Source organism: Gopherus flavomarginatus, chromosome 2 (genome assembly GCF_025201925.1).
Source record: "Gopherus flavomarginatus isolate rGopFla2 chromosome 2, rGopFla2.mat.asm, whole genome shotgun sequence".
In the NCBI taxonomy this organism is placed as follows: Eukaryota; Metazoa; Chordata; order Testudines; family Testudinidae; genus Gopherus; species Gopherus flavomarginatus.
The window spans coordinates 177,267,372-177,284,113 of NC_066618.1; the positions used below are offsets into that span (position 1 = coordinate 177,267,372).

General features: G+C 40.4%; 1 protein-coding gene across 8 annotated transcripts in view; it reads left to right on the forward strand.

Moving 5' to 3' along the window:
• The window catches only part of EXOC2 (exocyst complex component 2), a 204,346-nt gene that overhangs the window by 67,912 nt on the left and 119,692 nt on the right, over window positions 1-16,742 (forward strand). For all 8 annotated transcript variants that reach the window (XM_050939919.1, XM_050939918.1, XM_050939915.1 and 5 more), the window contains 4 exons: window positions 7,140-7,220; window positions 11,115-11,260; window positions 11,367-11,448; window positions 12,443-12,545. In XM_050939919.1, the coding sequence (XP_050795876.1) occupies window positions 7,140-7,220; window positions 11,115-11,260; window positions 11,367-11,448; window positions 12,443-12,545 (412 nt within the window). The remainder of the gene's footprint in view (window positions 1-7,139; window positions 7,221-11,114; window positions 11,261-11,366; window positions 11,449-12,442; window positions 12,546-16,742) is intronic.

A 16,742-nucleotide genomic window follows, 5' to 3' on the forward strand; every position in this document is an offset into this window, starting at 1 on the left:
CATTTCCTTTTCATTTAATCTCATCTGTCATTTCTGCTTCTCTTATTGGAAATGAGACCACGGCAGACTAGCAGCTTTCTATAAATCTCCTGCTACTGCTTTGCAGACAACCCATGGGTAATGGGGTAGAGCCCTACCAAATTCACAGCCATGAAAAACGTGTCACAGGCTGTGAAATCTGGTCTTTGGTCTTTTGTGTGCTTTTACACTATGGTACACTATACAGATTTCATGGGAGAGACCAGTGTTTCTCAAATTGGGGGTCTTGACCCAAAAGGGAGTTGCAGGGGATCGCATGGTTATTTTAGGAGGGTTGCGGTGTTGCTACCCTTAGTTCAGCGCTGCCTTCAGAGCTGGGCGGCTGTAGGGCGGTGGCTGTTGGCCAAGGGCCCAGCTCTGAAGGCAGCAGTGCAGAAATAAGGGTGATGATACCACACCATGCCATCCTTACTTCTGCGCTGCTGCCTTCATTGCTGGGCTCCTGGCCAGCAACCACTGCACTCCGGCTGCCCAGCTCTGAAGGCAGCACCGCCACCAGCAGCAGTGCAGAAGTAAGGGTAGCAGTACCACAAACCCCGCTACAATAACCATGTGACTGCCCCACAATTCCTCATTGAACCAGGATCCCTACAATTACAACACTGTGAAATTTCAGATTTAACTAGCTGAAATCATGAAATTTATTATTTTTAAAATTCTATGACCATGAAATTGACCAAAATGGACTGTGAGTTTGGTAGGACCCTATTCATGGGCCTCAGATTGGGAACCGCTGCACTTTAGGATGTAGTTACTAAGTGTAATCCAAATAAGTTGGTTGATTTTTTTTGGTATACTGTTCAATACACTGCAAACAAGCAATTTTAAACTTGGAATATAATTTTATCTATAGTACATTCCAAACTCATAGTGCTTGATTCTCATCTCTTACCAGTGTAAAATCAGGAATAACTCCACTGAAGACAATAAAGGGCTTGTCTACACTGCCCCGCAGATCAGACTATGGGGGTGTGAATGGCAGTGCACACTGAAATGCTGTGCTTTAATGCCCCCATGTGGATACAATGAGTATGAACTAAAAGGTTCCTAGGTTACATTAATGTAATCCTCTTCAAACAGGACTGCATTACTGTGAACTAGGAATCTTGTAATTTGCGCCCGCAGCATCCACATGGGGGCATGATGGCACAGCATTTTGGTGTGCATGGCTATTCACACCATTGTAGTCCAAACTGCAGGGCAGTGTAGACATAGCCAAAGGTACACCAGTTTAAAGCTGACAAAGGAATGAGCAGGATCAAGTCTGCAATGTTCCAAAGCACTTAAAGAGTTAGAACCTGGTAGGGCAGTGCCTCTAAAGGAAAATGTATCAGGAGTTAGACACTGGTCAGTAGTTCACACCAATTCTTGGACAGTAGAACTCTCTTTATTGGTGACACCATAATTGTCCAGTCTCATTTTGAAAAGTGGTTTAAGCATTTGGACTGATACAATTTTTAGTAATTGTATCCTAAATATGCTAAAAGTTTAAATTTCTACCATTTTTAGGTTGTCTCTTGAGTGTTCAGATAGGTAAAAGGTCACACACTTCATTGCTTCTGTATGCCAAGCTCACCACTGCCCACACTACAGGTTCTTTGCATCCTTTCATTCTTCCTCACAAGCTTCCTGTATGCCACCTGTCTACCCCCTCTCTATTTCAGGAACTATTTGCAACTCCCCAAAGCCCCCAATATCAGGATCTTCCATTCTCCCTCCCCCATGCCAAGGGTTGTGGGTATGCCCTATTCCAGTGGTTCTCAAACTATTGTATTGGTGACCCCCTTTCACATAGCAAGCCTCTGAGTGTGACCCCCCTTATAAATTAAAAACTTTTGTTTATGTATTTAACACCATTATAAATGCTGAAAGCAAAGCGGGGTTTGGGGTGGAGGCTGACAGCTCACGACTTCCCATGTAATAACCTCACAACCCCCTGAGGGGTCCTGACCCCAGTTTGAGAACCCCTGCCCTATTATCTTATCTCTTCTCTTCCCCCTCTCCCCCAACCTTTTCTCTTTTTTTTTTTTTCTTTCTGTATGAGAGATAAGTCATTTAGTGTGTCAACACTTTAAACGATTAGGAAGATGGGCTGAGCTGAGTTGGGTTATTGTTATGCTGGAAGGAGTTAATGGCTGCCATCAACAAGTTCTTTCATCTTAAGATGGTTACAGAGGTAGTTGAAGCTTTGGCTCTGCTAGCTAGATGCCAGGCACTGTCACCCATTTCTCCCAACTGTTTCTCTAATTTCTCAAAAATTAATAGCACTGTGCCCACTGATACTAGATATTTTGAAATCATTGGCAATATCACACAGCAGCGTTTCACAGCTTGTTACACAGTTGAGGAACCCAAACAATCTTCTCTGCCCTGTAGTAACACAATTAGGGGAAAAACAGGTCTTTTAAAAATCGGTTTCATATAGTCTGGGACCAAAAACACCAAAATGTCTTAATTTTAATCAAATGGTTAATGCATGGTGTCACTGCGGGGCAGAGTTACAGTTGTGTGGGTGCTCCAACTGTGCATTTGCATGTCTTAACATGACGTTTGACTTTAACTCTGGATTTATAATTGACTTTGGGATAGTTCAGCATCTTTGTAATCTTTTATATCCTTAAAGTACTGGTACATAGCTCTCAATCTTAACTCCCTTTTATTGTTGTTTTTTGTCTGGGAATATAGAGGATAATTCTCTCAAGAACTAGTAGTCAAAATGGTCAGGGATGCAACTCTGTGCTTGGGGCAACTCTAAAGCTCTGACTGCGAGAAGCTGGGAGGGGAAGATGATTGGATCACTCCAATAGCACTGTTCTATACACTACAGCTGAAGCTCTGGTACTAGCCACTGTCGGAGACAGGGTGCTAGGCTTGGTCTGACCCAAAATAGCATTTTTGATGTTTTTAGGTACTATTTTAATTAGGGCTGTTGATTAATCTCAGTTAACTCTTGCAATTAATTAAAAAATTAATTATGATTAAAAAAATTAATCATGATTAATCACAGTTTTAATCACACTGTTAAACAAGACTGTTGAAATTGAAATTTATCAAATATTTTGGATATTTTTCTACATTTTCAAATATATTGATTTGAATTACAACAGAGAATACAAAGTGTACAGTGCTCACTTCATATTATTTTTATTACAAATATTTGCACTGTAAAATAATAAAAGAAATAGTATTTTTAATTCACCTCATACAAGTACTGTAATGCAATCTCTTTGTCACAAAAGTGCATCTTACAAAGGTAAATTTTTTTTGTTACATAACTGCACTCAAAAACAAAGCAATGTAAATATTTAGAGCCTACAGGTCCACTCAGTCCTACCTCATGTTCAGCCAATCGCTAAGACAAACCAATTTGTTTACATTTGCGGGAGATAATGCTGTACACTTCTTATTTACAATGTCACTTGAAAGTGAGAACAGGCATTTGCATGGTACTTTTGTAGCTGGCGTTGCAAGGTATTTACATGCCAGATATGCTAAACGTTCTTATGCCCCTTTATGCTATGGCCACCATTCTGGAGAACATGCTTCCATACTGATGAAACTTGTTAAAAAAATGTGTTAATTAAATTTGTGACTGAACTCCTTGGTGGAGAATTGTATGTCTCCTGCTCTGTATTTAACCTGCATCATGTCATATATTTCATGTTATAGCAGTTTCAGCTAATGACTCAGCATGTTGTTCATTTTAAGAACATTTTCACTGCAGTTTTCACAAAATGCAAAGAAGGTACCAATGTGAGATTTCTAAAGATAGCTAGAGCACTCAACCCAAGATTTAATAATCTGAAGTACCTTTTAAAATCTGAGAGGGACGAGATGTGGAGCATGCTAGCAGAAGTCTTAAAAGACTCTAATGCAAGAAGTACAAAACCCGAACCACCAAAAAAGAAAAGCAGCCATCAGCTGGTGGCATCTGACTCAGATAATGAACATGAACATGCATCAGTCTGTTCTGCTTTGGATCATTATTGAGCAGAATCCATCATCAGCATGGACGCATGTCCTCTGGAATTGTGGTTGAAGTATAAAGAGACACAGAAATCTTTAGTGCATCTGGCATGTTAATACACCTCTACCCTGCTATAACGCTGTCATGGGGAGCCAAAAATCCCTACCACATTATAGCTGAAACCCCGTTATATCGGGGTAGGGGCGGCAGGGCTCTGGCGGTGATTTAAAGAGTTCTGGGCTCCAGCCGCTGTGGGGAGCCCCAGGCCTTTTAAATCGCTGGTGGAGCCCCACTGCCACAGCCCCGAGGTAGGAGTGGCAGGGCTCCAGCGGTGATTTAAAGAGCTCGGAGCTCCCCGTAGCAGCCGGAGCTGCGGACCCTTTAAAGCACCGCCGGAGCCCTGCTGCTACCTCGCTATACGCAAACCCGTGTTATATCGGGTTGCGTTATAGCGGGGTAGAGATGTATCTTGCAACGCCATGCCAAACGTCTGTTCTCACTTTCAGGTGACGTAAACAGGAAGTGGGCAGCATTGTCTGCTGCACATGTAAACAAACTTGTTTGTGCAACTGGCTGAACAAGAAATAGGACTGAGTGGACTTGTAGGCTCTGAAGTTTTATATATTTTTTTAATGCAGTTATTTTTTGTACATAATTCTACATTTGTAAATTCAACTTTTGTGATAAAGAGCTTGCACTACAGTACTTGTATTAAGTGAATTGAAAAATACTATTTCTTTTATTTTTACAGTGCAAATATTCATAATTAAAAATAAAGATAAATGAACACTGTACACTTTGTATTTTGTGTTGAAATTAAAATCAATATATTTAAAAATGTGGCAAACATCCAAAAGGATTTAAATAAATTGTATTCTGTTATTGTTTAACAGTGCAATTAATCGCGATTATTTTTTTTAATCTCTTGACAGCCCTAATTATAATTAAGGCTACATTTATGACACATAGGTCATGGAAATCATGGAATCCAAATTCCAGAGACCTCCATGACATTTTTTGCTTCAGCTTCGGGGCTGAAGGACTCTGGAGCTGACAGCCAGTGAGGCCCTGGCAGGGTTCCAGTGACAGGCGACAGCAGCAACAAGTGACAGGGGGCCCTTTGCTAAGTTCCAGTGACAGGTGACAGACTCCTGAGGGGGCCCTCCTCAGGGTTCCAGTGCCAGGCAAAAGCCTTGCACGGAGAGAGGGGAATGCCTTGGGTGAGCGGCTGGGGTGTCCCATTTTCTCTTCAGGAAATATGGTCACCCCACAGCTCCCAGCCACCACAGTGATGGGAGAAACCATGGAGAAATGCAGCAAAAGTCACAGACAGGTCACGGCTTCCGTGAATTTTTGTTTATTACCTGTGACCTGTCCGTGACTTTTACTAAAAATAATTATGACAAAATCTTAGCCTTAATTATAATATAACTGTGGCTTCTCTCTATTGTCATGTTCTGTTGTGCAGTCCAGCCCACTGAATGGTTGTGTCTCCACAGCCTGTAAACCCGGGTGCCTTAAATGCTCTGCTGCTGTGCTCACAGCTAGAGTGACCAGATGTCCTGATTTTAAAAGAACAGTCCTGATATTCAGTACTTTGTCTTATATAGACACCTATTACTAGTCATCCAACCTCACAGCCCTGACAGTAACAGCCAGGAGTCAAGCAGGCACTGAGTATCTGTGTGTTAAGCAGCTCTGGTCAGCTACTCTGATTCTAGCAGCCCACTTGTTACATCCTAGCCTTGCTCTGGTATATGCCAGGCTTGGTTACACCTGGCAAGATGACCCCCAGTCCTGAATTTTCCCAAACTGTACGCTCTGCAATGTCTAACCTCTTTCATGGATCATTCAGAGGAAAAATAAGGTTTGTTTGCTCCTCTGAAGAGACAGAATGCACATCTTACCACTTTAGTTGAAGCACAGCACTGGATTGATTTAGATTAAAAGTAAAACAAGTTTATGAACAAAAGAAGATGGGATTTTAAATGAGTTCAGGTATAAAGGATAGAGTTAGAATTGGTTATAAGCAATTAAAAGTGCTTTCTAGAAACTTAACAAAACTACAGTCTTGGTTCAAGGTAAGATTCTTACCACACTTCCTTCCAGCAAGATGGCTGACCCAACTTCCCCGCCCTCCCCCCATCAGAATCTAGCACAAAATACTTGGTTCCTTTGTCGTCTTAGGTGAAAGATAACTTGCAGTTCTTTGTACCTCTCTTTTATAGTCCAGTGAACCTTTGAAATTGATTCTTCTGAAGGTTACCCCTGCCACGTCCCCCACCCCCTAATAAAGTTTGTTCAAGCTCTGAGGAAGGAGACATGGAGACTAGGGTGAAAGAAGTTCCATGCCGGTTTCTTCCCCTGCTGGTGTTTGCTAAAATGCAAATTGATCTGTTCCTGCCTTCTCCAGTGCAAATGAATGTCCACTTGACATGTGATTGCTAATCACCTGTGGTGACACCTGACTAGAACTGTTAGCCTGTCTTTTGTCTGAGAGAAACCTGTTTACCCTCGCCGCAGCCTTGTCTGGTAAACACATTTTAGTTCCACATTTCTTCATATTTGTATGGTCCCTTAGGAACTTACCGTATATACACCACACACGAATGTTAGTAATCAGTGTGATGTTAGTTTTCACAAAACACACACGAGATACAGATTATAACGTTAATGAATTGGGGTACTCTGAACTGGTCAGGCGAGCTGAAACTCATTACCAGATATCAGTGAGCCTCTTGCATTGGGATGCTGTTAGGGTCACACCTACAAACTACTTTCCAGTGTCATGGTAACATATAGCATTTATGTGTTATTTATATTTTCAAAATACTATACAAAATTAATACTATTTTATAACATTATCCTTGGAGGGAAAACTGAGACCAGGAGATAAATGATTTGTGCAACATCACACAGTGGCAAAATAACAATTAGAATTCCGAAGTGTCTGGCTCTTCGCCCTGTGGCCCACTAGACCATGGTGCCTCATAACATTTGAGCTGCTTGTGTCTAGCAAGAAATATAGCACTTAATTAAAAAAATTTGAGAAGCTGTTTTAAAGTGTCACGTTGATATAAGGTATTCCCATCGAATTAAATGGTCTGCATTTTAACTAGACATTTTATTCCAGCAATCCATCAAAAACTGGAAGCGGATGGAACGGAAAAAGTAGAAGGATCCATGACGCAAAAACTGGAGAATGTACTGAACAGTAAGTTTTGTCCTCCCACCAGCAACTATTTATGGACTTCATACTTTATGAAAGCTTTAATATATTTCTTGGAATTTGTTACACAGTAGAAAACAGTAAGTTTTGTCCTGGCATTTATTCTTGCATAGTGATGATTTTTGGGACCTGATGCTGAACTTTGCCATGAACTTCAATAGGTACAGAATCAGATTTATGGTTAACAGTGGAGAAGAAGGGGAGACTTTTAAGGTAAATATTGTTTTCCTGCTTCTAAAGTGACAAAGCTTGGTTTTAAAAAGTATACACAAAAACGTTCTGAAAAATAAATGTGTATCTAGGACAATGAGTGAAATTAAATGCAATACCTTAAAGCAGTGGCAGAAGAAAAATAGAGAACTGCCACTGGAAATAGTGTTTACACTAGTAAGATTTATTTACAATACATTTTTTATTTGATATTCAGTCATTCAGACCACAGTGGGACTGGTACGCCTAAGTCATGTAGGCGCTTTTGAAAATTCCATAACCTCTTTCTGTTAAAGTATTCCTCATATTGTATGATTTGAGTTGGGAGAGAGTATTTACATTTCTCTTGCTTGGTACATGCTTCACCAGATCACAAAAGTTACAGTTCCTAATTTTTGGACTTGTGCCAAGATACTTTTACTTTGTTTCACTGTGATTTTTTTCACAGAGGAAGGGATGTTTCCCTTAGTGCTGTATCAATAAGCAGGGAATGACATCCAGATAACTGACTCAGTGTCTGAGAGCCTAAATGTGCTGTATGAAATCAGAAAAGTGACATGGAAGCAGATTTTTTTTTTTTGGTCAGTATACTCTTGTGTGTGAATACACAATGATAGTGTGGGTAGGGGGCGCGGGAATAGTTTTTCAAAACGGCCTCCACCCAGGCTCTGTAATAGCACATTTCATGTACACTGTTGTACGTGCAGTTTTGCAGGTAGTATTTTTTTTTTCCCTTGGCCGTGCAAAACCTGGTATTTGCAATTTACTATCTGAACAGTTTGTGTCCACACATCTGTTTTGGTGTTTGGGGTTTTTTTTAATACAGGCAAAATGATAGACGTAGGAAAACATAAATGTGCCAAAATTTTAGGCACTACCTACAATGCCATATATTTTACACCTAGCCACATGTAAAGTCAGTGCAAGCTTTTTTCTTTTGACCAAGGTAAATTTTAAAAATGTAAAAATAGTAAAAGAGCACAGCAGAAGTATCCTGTATTTAGACTAATTCATGTATCCTCTCATGGACTGCTTGTGGCAAACCTCAGATTAACAATAGGTTCTGTGATCATTCTCTGGTTCAGCAAGTGGAGTTGAAATCTGTATGCAAGTAATGCAGTCCATCTTTTGCAAGCAAGCTTTTTAGAATAGCTTGTGCCAGCCACTTCAGAATGGTATTGGCTTTTGCTTTCTTGTGGAAAAGGATTGGTGGCTTTTCTGTCCCTGTGAAGGTGAGCAAGTCATGATGGAAGACGCTGCATGGGCCAGGGCCTGGGCTTTAAAAAAGAAAGAGAATAATAGCTTATTTGCAGAACATTATATTTACATATAAAATCATGTATTATACCGTGCAAAGGGATGGGTTTAATCAAGAATGATAGCTTAAAAAAATTCAGTATATTTTTAAAAGTTGGTTTCCTTTTATTGGTATGGTATCTACCTGATTGTCATTTTCTTCTGTCCACGTACGGTTTTTTATTTCCCAATTTGTCAGAGAAGGAAAACTGATAAGTAGTCAGTACTTTACTTTTTGGTAAGAAGCACTTATGGACAGAAGCACTTATGGACAGAGTGTCTGATAGACCTTTCTTAAGTACATTTCTTCAGCATAGGGCTTTATTCGGCACCTATTGAAGTCAATGACAAAAATCCCATTGACTTCAGCATTACAGGCATAGGTCTTTATTCAGAGGTCAAGATGTGAGGATTGTTTGAAGCTTAACCCTTTGGAGAAAAAAATGTGTTTATAAGGTACACCAACTCCTTTTAAACATGAGTCTGCCGAGCAGTCTGAAATATGCCAGTGTTTTTAATGGTTAAGAACACCAGAGGTCTAACGTAACGTTGGAGGTGATGCACTCGTAAGTATTACAGGAGATTTTGTAATAGGTCATAAACAAAGGACAATGATTAACTTTTCAGTTTGTGTAACTAAAAAGATAAACTTTTTCTTGCATAGAAATTTGATATTTCTCAAAAATTAATTAAAAATAACCCACTGAAAAGAAATGCAAGTACATTAAAATTGTGCTGGGGATTAATAAAGCATATTATTTCTTCAAGGAATTGAGTTATGGATTCTTTTAAACTAAAGATCAATATCCATGTGCAATTCTGCAGTTGTTAGTCACCTTATAAAGAAGCTTCCTTATATGTAAGGGAAAAATGCCTTGTGATTATAACTATAATTACCAGAAAATAATAAATGACTTATTGCTTTACTATTAAATGAATGTATTATAAGTAAGTTGTGATTTAAAATAAAACAGTGATTCTCTTTATATATATAAAAATATAATAGATAGGCATTTGGAAAAAATCAAACTTTATCCAGAGTCAGTATTTGTGTCCAGTTAGATATTATGTCGTGGGTTTTTTCTTAATGAATTAAACTATTTTACATTAAATCACATGTAGTAGAAACGGCTATCCTGACAAAACAAGGATTTTTACGTCAGGGCTTCGAAATTTCAACAGTTTAAACATTATTTAGATTTAACAATTATTTTACAAAGACTACTTTTAACTTGAGCAGGCCACCCACAGTGTTGACTAGAGAAAATGGCATGCAAGCCACCCAGCGAGACTGATGTAATTTTTTCATCTTTGCTTAAAGTATAGTCACTAGACCAGATAATGTAGACACTTTTTACAGGCAGCAATATAAAAGGCTAAAAGAGTTCTTCTTTTTCCTAATTAAAAATAAGTCACAAGTTGAAAAATGTAACTGTTTCACATCCCATACTAATCTTCCTTCATGTAACAGAAATTTAATTATTTTGGACCAAATAATTATGGGAAACGTTTTAGTAGAAAATGATATAACACTTTGTAGTCTGGGGAAAAATAATTTTATTCTCTTTAGAATGTATTTTGATTTTAAAATAAATATGAATAGAACAATGTAGACATTCTTATTCCCATAAAATTGTTAACATAGGGCTTGATCTTGCATCCAGTGAAGGGAATGAGAATTTTATTGTTGACTGCAATGCAAACAGGATCAGACCCTTATATAATGGTGTTCCAATAATGAGCTCTGTATAATTTCTTAAATGTGTCTCCAGTTACTATATAGATTCGTTTTTTAAAATGAAGCATTTTAATGCCAAAGATCTAAGGATATCCATTGTAAAAAAAAAAAAAAAAAATTCTTACTGGAATTCAGAAAAGCCCCAACCTGCTTTATAAAGCTATAAAGAAAAAAGAAAGAAATCCCCCCCCCCCCATGCTAGGGAGTTCAACAAGTATAATTTCATTATATTCTGTTCTAAAAAAAAACCAGTCTCTGATGATCGAATAGCCTAAAAGGCATAGATTAACTGTAAAATTTAGATTGGTGGCCAAAACAAACTATAAAATCACTGTTAAGCACTTGAACTAGGAAAATGTGGTTGTTTTTAATTGTACGTAGGGCTCACCACATTAAAAGGCTGCGTGATCAGCACTGAAATGGTATTTCAGTAAATTGTGATGTGCGCGTAATATAGCTAAACAGAAATCATTAAAGTGTTAATTGGAGTTTATAGAATCAGCATTAATTATTCACTACTTTATAATTAACATCCAGTATTATTTGATAAATAAGATTAGCTATTGAGGAATATATAGTGATCTTATTCTGCAGTGGTTACTTTATTTCCTTTTTTTCTCCCTCCTTTAAAATAGGGGCAAGTAACACTGCAGATACCTTATTCCAAGAAGTGTTGGGTCGCAAAGACAAGGCAGATTCCACAAGAAATGCACTCAATGTCCTTCAGCGTTTTAAGTTTCTTTTTAACCTTCCTCTTAATATTGAAAGGAATATCCAAAAGGTAAAGTGCATTTAAAGAATAAAGTACAAATGTGTTTTTCCCACTGAAATCAATCTGTGATTTTTTTTTTATTGTGACAAATCTCCAATGTTCTTTTATTTTAAAGGGTGATTACGATGTGGTCATTAATGACTATGAAAAAGCTAAGTCACTGTTTGGGAAGACCGAGGTTCAAGTGTTCAAAAAATGTAAGATTTGGGTTCAGTTACTTTGACTCTCTGCTCTTTTTTAACAGGAAAGATAAAGAACATGTAGCACCGTGAGAAGCCTTATGTGGGCTTCAGCTTCTGTTTATATGGAGCCCTCTTTAGAATTTGGAACAATTACTTTAAACAATATTTCTGGCAAGTTTTCCATCTGAGAGATGCATATTACTTTGTAGTATATATAATAGGAGCTTGCAGCCAGTTTTTTTTTAAAGGCTTAGTATTACTAGATATAAAACAGGTTTCAGTAACTACAGGATACAGCTTAGGGTGTCCCTCGCTTGGCATACTTGTGAAAAAGCTTCAAAGCCAAGGCTTGTATTTTTGTAAAATTATTGTTTACAGAACTCTTTCAGATGTAAATTATAGTAAAGAGTACATATACCTTGCTTGAGTACACAAAGTGATTGTTTTGAATATCTAATTTGAAATTACCAAGTCTAGAAATTTATTAAGAACTAAGATCCAATTCTATATAAAACCCACTTAATAACCTTTTTTTAATTCTTAAAAAAAAAAAAACCATTTGAGAAGAAAATGAACAGAGAGCATTGCCACCCATGTGGTGAAATTAGTGACATTGGAAAAACAAAACTAATCCAAATTGAACACAACAGTGAAGTTGTTAAGGAAATATTATATATGGTAGTTGTGGGGTGGGGAGGGGAAGTGGCTGCATATGTAAAAAGACAAGAAATCTAGGTTTTGACTCCTATGTACAGAGAAAATAGTGCAGGCTAGAGTACTGAACATGCTAACAAAGCAACTTTTAAATTTAATCCTCCAAGGAAAACATAATAGTTTGGCGATTATTTGAAGATTCATCTTGTAAGAACTGATGCAATTTAAAAACTTGTTAAAATTAATCAGTTATATCCTAAATCCATGAGATTTTGCTGAGGAAAATATTAAAATTTTCAGTTGACACTTCAGGCAAAGAAAGGTATATTGGAATTCTGCATTCCTTTTTTCATAGATTATGCTGAAGTTGAAACACGAATTGAAGCCTTAAGAGAACTTCTTCTGAATAAATTGCTTGAGACTCCATCAACATTACATGATCAAAAACGTTATATAAGGTGATCTTTTACCTAATATCTTTGTCAGATATAGTCTACATCAGATGCATGTGTCATAAACAGATAGCTAAGGGTTAATGTCTCTTTCACCTGAAGCACCTGACCAGAGGACCAATCAGGAAACCGGATTTTTTCAACTTTGGGTGGAGGGAATTGAGTGTCTTTGTCTTTGTCTGCCTGCCTGCTTTCTCTGAGCTTTGGAGAAGTAGTTCTATTTTCTAGTCTTCTGTTTCTAAGTGTAAGGACAAAGAGATCAGATAGTAAGTTATATGGTTTCTTTTCTTTGGTATTTGCATGAATATAAGTGCTGGAGTGCTTTGATTTGTATTCTTTTTGAATAAGGCTGTTTATTCAATATTCTTTTAAGAAATTGCCCTGTATTGTATCATCTAAATACAGAGAGAACATTTGTACTTATTTTTCTTTCTTTTTATATAAAGCTTTCTTTTAAGACCTGTTGGAGTTTTTCTTTACTTCAGGGAAGTTGAGTCTGTGCTCACCAGGGAATTGGTGGGAGGAAGAAATCAAGGGGAGATTTGTGTGTTGGATTGCTAGCCTGACTTTGCATTCCCTCTGGGGGAATAGGAAAGTGCTTTTTTGTTTCCAGGATTGGGAGCGGAGAGGGAGATTCACTCTGTTTGGATTCACAGAGCTTGTGTCTGTGTATCTCTCCAGGAGCACCTGGAGGGGGGAAGGGAAAAAGGATTATTTCCCTTTGTTGTGAGACTCAAGGGATTTGGGTCTTGGGGTCCCCAGGGAAGGTTTTTCAGAGGGACCAGAGTGCCCCAAAACACTCTAATTTTTTGGGTGGTGGCAGCAAGTACCAGGTCCAAGCTGGTAACTAAGCTTGGAGGTTTTCATGCTAACCCCCATATCTTGGACGCTAAGGTCCAAATCTGGGACTAAGGTTATTATATGAGTAGCAGCGGTGGGAGATAGACAGAATCCAGAAGCCAGTAGAAATATTGTATTTTTCTTTTCTCTGCTAAGGGCTTTTTAGCAGAGAGAAGCAGTTGGTTTTAAAAGGGAACCAGAGAGAAATTTTTTTTTCTGCTCTCTCTGGCAGTTGTGGCTTGCATGTTAAGCAGAAGTCGTTAAGGACTATTAACAGTCTTTTGTCACACAATAGCACTCCCATTGAGAGTCATACCAGCACTATATGAATGCAAATAAAGTGGTTTTTCAGGTTTACTTGACATTGAAGATTAGCTAGAGAGAGAAAAGGAAAAAAGCACTGTTGCTAGGCAGACTCCAGGAGGCAACAGAACCTGCAGTTCAGAAGATAAACACCGGAGGGCACCCCAACACAAGAAAACAGGAACCATGACTTCTAAGGCAAAAATTGACGCCGAAGAACAAATCAAAGAAGCTCAACACAGGCGACAACTGGAAATAAAACAAAAAGAGATGGAGATGAAAGAAAGAGAAGAACAGATCAAAGAGGCAGCCTACCAAAGAGAACAGGCAGCCTTCCAAAGAGAACAGGCAGCCCAAGAGGCAGCACACAAAAGAAAACTAGAAGAAGAAGAGGTGGCCCACCGCCGAGAAATGGAAAACCACCACCGAGAAATGGAAAAACAACAAAAAGAGAATGAAGAGAAGGAAAAACAGAGAAAACATGAACTGGAGTTGGCAAAAGCTGGGCTGCCTGTGCCAGCCAACCCTAACAACCCGGCGCCAAATATTGCTCCACAGCCCAGGAAATTTCCCACCTACAAGGCAGGTGATGACACCGAGGCCTTCTTGGAAAATTTTGAAAGAGCCTGTCTTGGGTACAGCATTCCCGAAGACCAGTACATGGTAGAATTGAGGTCACAGCTCAGTGGACCTTTAGCAGAGGTGGCAGCTGAAATGCCTAAGCACCAAATGAATGACTATAAACTTTTCCTAACCAAGGCCAGATACAGGATGGGGATAACCCCAGATCATGCCCGTCGGCGCTTCAGAACCCAAAAGTGGAAACCAGAGGTGTCATTTCCCAAACACGCCTACTACATTGCAAAAAACTATGAGGCCTGGCTAACAGGAAACAACATTCAAACCTTGGAAGAACTGAACCTCCTCATACAAATGGAGCAGTTCTTGGATGGTGTTCCTGAAGACATCACGCGGTACATACAAGATGGAAACCCCAAGAATATCGCTGAGGCGGGGGAGATTGGAGCCAAATGGATGGAACTGGCAGAAAGCAAAAAAGCTACTGTCAAGGGGAACGATTACCCCAGGGGGCACACAGACCATAAACCCTACCACCGAGGACAGCCAAAGACCCCACATACCACCCAAGTAAAGCCACAGATACCCTACCCTTCAACCTCACCAGTCTCCAGTAACTCACCTCGGCCCAGTGACCCATCAGATGGAAGATGCTTTAAGTGTAATGAACTGGGACATATCAAGGCCAAGTGTCCCAAGAACACCATGCGAGTGCAATTCATTACACCACCATCACACCAAAGATCCCCAGGCCCGGATGCCTCTCAAATACCCTTGGAGCGAAGGGAAAATTTGAGAGTGGGCGGAAAGAAGGTTACTGCGTGGAGAGACACGGGGGCACAAGTGTCAGCTATCCACCAATCCTTCGTTGACCCCAAATTCATCAACCCAAAGGCCAAAGTTACAATTTACCCCTTCATGTCACAAGCTGTAGACTTGCCTACAGCTCAACTGCCTGTCCAGTACAAAGGCTGGTCAGGAATGTGGACTTTTGCAGTCTATGACAATTATCCTATCCCCATGCTACTGGGGGAAGACTTGGCCAACCAGGTGAGGCGGGCCAAGAGAGTGGGAATGGTTACACGTAGCCAAACCAGGCAAGCTTCCAGACCCATTCCTGTTCCTGAACCGTCCACAGAGGCCCCGTCTGTGTTACCAGAGACCCAGACAGAGGTAGTGGACCCGGATTCCATGCCTACCACTGAAACAGCCACAGCATCTCCAGTCCCAGGCCCGGAACTGGAACAGCAACCAGCACCAGCAAGTGCAACCACATCTTCAAACTCAACGCCAGAGGGCGCCAGCGAGCCAGAACTGGCAGAAGCAAAAGACAGCCATACCCAAAAGGCTCAGCCAGAGCCTGAAATACCCTCAGGTGCACCAGCAACGGAAACAACCCCATCACCTACATCGCTTCCAGAGGGACCAAGCCCAAGTCCACAGTCTGAGGAAGAACTGGTGACCCCAGCCTCAAGGGAACAGTTCCAGACTGAGCAGGAAGCGGATGACAGCCTTCAGAAAGCTTGGGCGGCGGCACGGAGCACCCCACCGCCTCTCAGCTCTTCTAATCGATCCCGGTTTGTTATAGACCAAGGACTTTTATACAAGGAAATTCTTTCTGGTGGACACCGGGAAGAATGGCAGCCGCAAAAACAGTTGGTGGTTCCAACTAAGTACCGGGGGAAGCTCTTAAGCTTAGCCCATGATCATCCCAGTGGCCATGCTGGGGTGAACAGAACCAAGGACCGGTTGGGGAAGTCCTTCCACTGGGAGGGGATGGGCAAGAATGTTGCCAAGTATGTCCGGTCTTGTGAGGTATGCCAAAGAGTGGGAAAGCCTCAAGACCAGGTCAAGGCCCCTCTCCAGCCACTCCCCATAATTGAGGTCCCATTTCAGCGAGTAGCTGTGGATATTCTGGGCCCTTTCCCAAAAAAGACGCCCAGAGGAAAGCAGTACGTACTGACTTTAGTGGACTTTGCTACCCGATGGCCAGAAGCAGTAGCTCTAGGCAACACCAGGGCTAACACTGTGTGCCTGGCCCTAACAGACATCTTTGCCAGGGTAGGTTGGCCCTGCGACATCCTTACAGATTCAGGGTCTAATTTCCTGGCAGGGACCATGGTAAAACTGTGGGAAACTCATGGGGTGAATCACTTGGTTGCCACCCCATACCACCATCAAACCAATGGCCTGGTGGAAAGGTTCAATGGAACTTTGGGGGCCATGATACGGAAATTCATCAACGAATTCTCCAATAATTGGGACCTAGTGTTGCAGCAGTTGCTGTTTGCCTACAGGGCTGTACCACATCCCAGTTTAGGGTTTTCACCATTTGAACTTGTGTATGGTCACGAGGTTAAGGGGCCATTACAGTTGGTGAAGCAGCAATGGGAGGGGTTTATGCCTTCTCCAGGAACTAACATTCTGGACTTTGTAAGCAACCTACAAAGCACCCTCCAACACTCTTTAGCCCTTGCTAAA